The sequence below is a fragment of the Pterocles gutturalis genome, unplaced genomic scaffold (assembly GCF_000699245.1).
Source record: "Pterocles gutturalis isolate BGI_N339 unplaced genomic scaffold, ASM69924v1 scaffold19016, whole genome shotgun sequence".
NCBI classification, from domain to species: domain Eukaryota; kingdom Metazoa; phylum Chordata; class Aves; order Pterocliformes; family Pteroclidae; genus Pterocles; species Pterocles gutturalis.
The window spans coordinates 254-3,127 of NW_010100802.1; the positions used below are offsets into that span (position 1 = coordinate 254).

Sequence of the window (2,874 nt, forward strand, 5' to 3'; positions counted from 1 at the left end):
CATCCAGAGCCTTAATGTTCATGAGCCTTCTGCGCAAGCTGGTCACGGGGATCTTTCCTAACATGGATTTATTGATGAAGTAGGAGAGTGTACTTAACTGCGTTTTCCTCCCTTTTTTTATAGGTTGTAACTTTTGCAAGACTTGTGCCATGAAGTAGGACAAACCAGCATTTTGAAGAGCTCTGACACAGATACGGCTGTATCTCTGAACAGTGGCGGATTTACTGGAGACTCTTCCCAACGCCTGCCCAAATCAGAACCTGTTACCTTTTCAAAAGCTTCATAATGGAGCTGTTAGTATCCAAAGGAGATTATATGAGATATTTCAGAAGATCTTTATTGCTAGTTTTAGCATGTGTAATAGTTTTTGTGTGCACTGATCAGGACTACTATAGTTTACTTGGAGTATCCAAAGAAGCAAGTAGTAGAGAAATACGACAAGCGTTCAAAAAACTGGCGTTAAAGTTGCACCCTGATAAAAATCAGGTGAGTTACATTTTTAACAAATCTAAGTTGTTGAGTTAATGGATCTTAAGGTTTAAACAAAAAGTGGTTTTAATTTATCTAAAATCTTTCTCTGTTCTTGTGAAGTAGTGTAACTACCTGATAATATGTTTCAGCCCAGATCTGCTGCAGAGGAAATTTACAGAAAGGGATAGACTGATACATGGTTGTGTTGAATTTGGTCTGTATGTAATTGCTGCAGTTAAAAAAAAAAAAAAAAAAAAAGGTCAAGATCATTTAATTTTCAATTATATTTTTGCAAATAGAAGAAAACTTGCATTTGTACTGTATTACCTTGTTGGTAAACTGATGAGTTTATCTCTTTCCATTTAGCTTAGGGGAGCTTACCGTTTCCCTAACATGAAGTCTCATCTAAACAGCAAACAACACCAGCCTGTACTGAGACATCAATCTCCAAGTATTGAATAGGACAAAGCAGAAATTCTGGGACTGCCAAGGCATAACGAGGGAGGGTAATAAGGAGCTCTAGAATAACTAGAGGGAGAAGTCTGGGAACAGCTCTGTCTGTGCTACTCTATTTTCTGAGTACAAAGAAATAACTTTTAAATGTAAACATCATTGTTTTTCCTCAAGATTTCCCGAAATAATCAGAAATTCACAGGAAAAAGGAGGGTTGGGATCTTTATATATGCAACTGCACCTGCACAGAACCCCAGAAGACAGTAATGTTCCATATGAGCTCAGGACCCACCTGCAGAGAGTACGTTGAAGCCTCTGAGGTGTTAATGTTTTACAATGGATTTGAACATGACAAAACTCAAAGAGAAAGTCAAATCTCAACGAAGTTAGAAATGCCAACTTGTAGCTATTAACTGCAAGTTTTGTATTCCCTGTGTTGATACCTTCAAAATAATAACATTTTGGGTCAGAGTCTGTAGTTTCCAAGTATGCAAATACTACTAAAGATTTTCAACATTAAAGATTGTATATGGAAGATGAAACCATTACACAAATTCCATAATGGTAATTCATTTCATGTGTATCTAGGTAAATAAGTCAAGAATCTTTAAGAAAAAGTGTCTTTTGAATGAAGTGGGTAAGCAGAAGTTAAAAGGGTAGGAGAGTGCAGCGGATTTTGCTCACCACTGCTATATTGCACCAGCTTGGAACCCAAACTGGTTCAAAATATGTCTGCAAATATTTCACCATTCTAATTCTGAAGCTACCTAGAACCAGAATGCTTTTCAAATAAAAAAGGGTGCCTCTCTCTACACCATAAGATCAGAAGGGGTGAATCGGTCTTTATACCAGAGAGTTTCAAACAGGACAAGTGGGGGTTCTAGGGGAGCTGAAAAGATTTTAGAGGAAATGGTAAGCCTTCATTCTTAAGCACTTATTTTTTTCTTCCATTGAAGAAAGAGAGTTGAAAGAAGAGGGGCAGTGGAGAATGTTCCAGCCTCCTCCAGTTCACTTTGTATTTCAGTTGGTACTTTAGTTAGGATGAAAAAATGAGAAGATGCGTCTGGGTTCAACAAAGGAAAACTTCACTGTAGTTTGTTTGGAGATCCCTGTGTAATGTCTGCTTCTATCACAACTGACATCTTTGGTAGGGATATAAAAATATTTTCAAATATTATTTTCTGAGCATTATATGTACAATGTGGTTTATTAATTACTAATTATAGTTTTCCTTAAATAGAATGATCCAAATGCACATGAAAACTTTTTGAAAATAAATAGAGCCTATGAAGTACTTAAAGATGAAGATCTACGGAAGAAGTATGATAAATATGGAGAGAAAGGTCTTGAAGATCAGCAGCAAGGAGGTCGTTATGAAAGCTGGCACTTTTATCGCTATGATTTTGGTAAGTTATGTGTTTGTGATTTGCTTAAAACAGTCACAAGTAAATGCAGTATCTGTATCAGATCTTTTTACACATTTTTGATGTATCCTCTCCAGATTTCTGCCCGCTCTGTTCTCCTGTATCTGTCATTTTCTCTCTGTTGACCCAATCTTTTATTTAGTCTATTAATGGCTACCCAGAAATGTAAGAATATATTTACCTAGCCTTTTGTTACTGCTGCTTACCTTTTTATTGGTCATCTGGTTTCTTGTTATTTTTTTTTAAAGTGCAAAGCTTTTTTTTCCACTTAAATTCCAGTGTTAATGTTTCATCAGTATTCTTTTTGACTCCTTAATGCAGGAAGACTCTTTTGTTTAGATAAAGTATTCTCAAGTGGATTTTGAGAGGAGATTTTTGCACTGTCAAGCCTATTTTATGTGCAGTTATACAGTTAGAGATCAGTAAAGAGGCAGTAGAAAATTAAAAACTAGTAACAGAATAATACCTAAAATGATCTTGAGACAAGTTATTTGATGTTTGTCTCAACAAATTTTGTGTAGTTGTA

General features: G+C 35.8%; 1 protein-coding gene across 1 annotated transcript in view; it reads left to right on the forward strand.

Moving 5' to 3' along the window:
* Positions 1 to 285: 285 nt before the first annotated feature.
* DNAJC10 (DnaJ (Hsp40) homolog, subfamily C, member 10) overlaps positions 286 to 2,874 on the forward strand; it is a 22,536-nt gene continuing 19,947 nt past the window's right edge. The window contains 2 exon segments of the mRNA XM_010081229.1: positions 286 to 486; positions 2,165 to 2,330. Of these exon segments, the coding sequence (XP_010079531.1) occupies positions 286 to 486; positions 2,165 to 2,330 (367 nt within the window).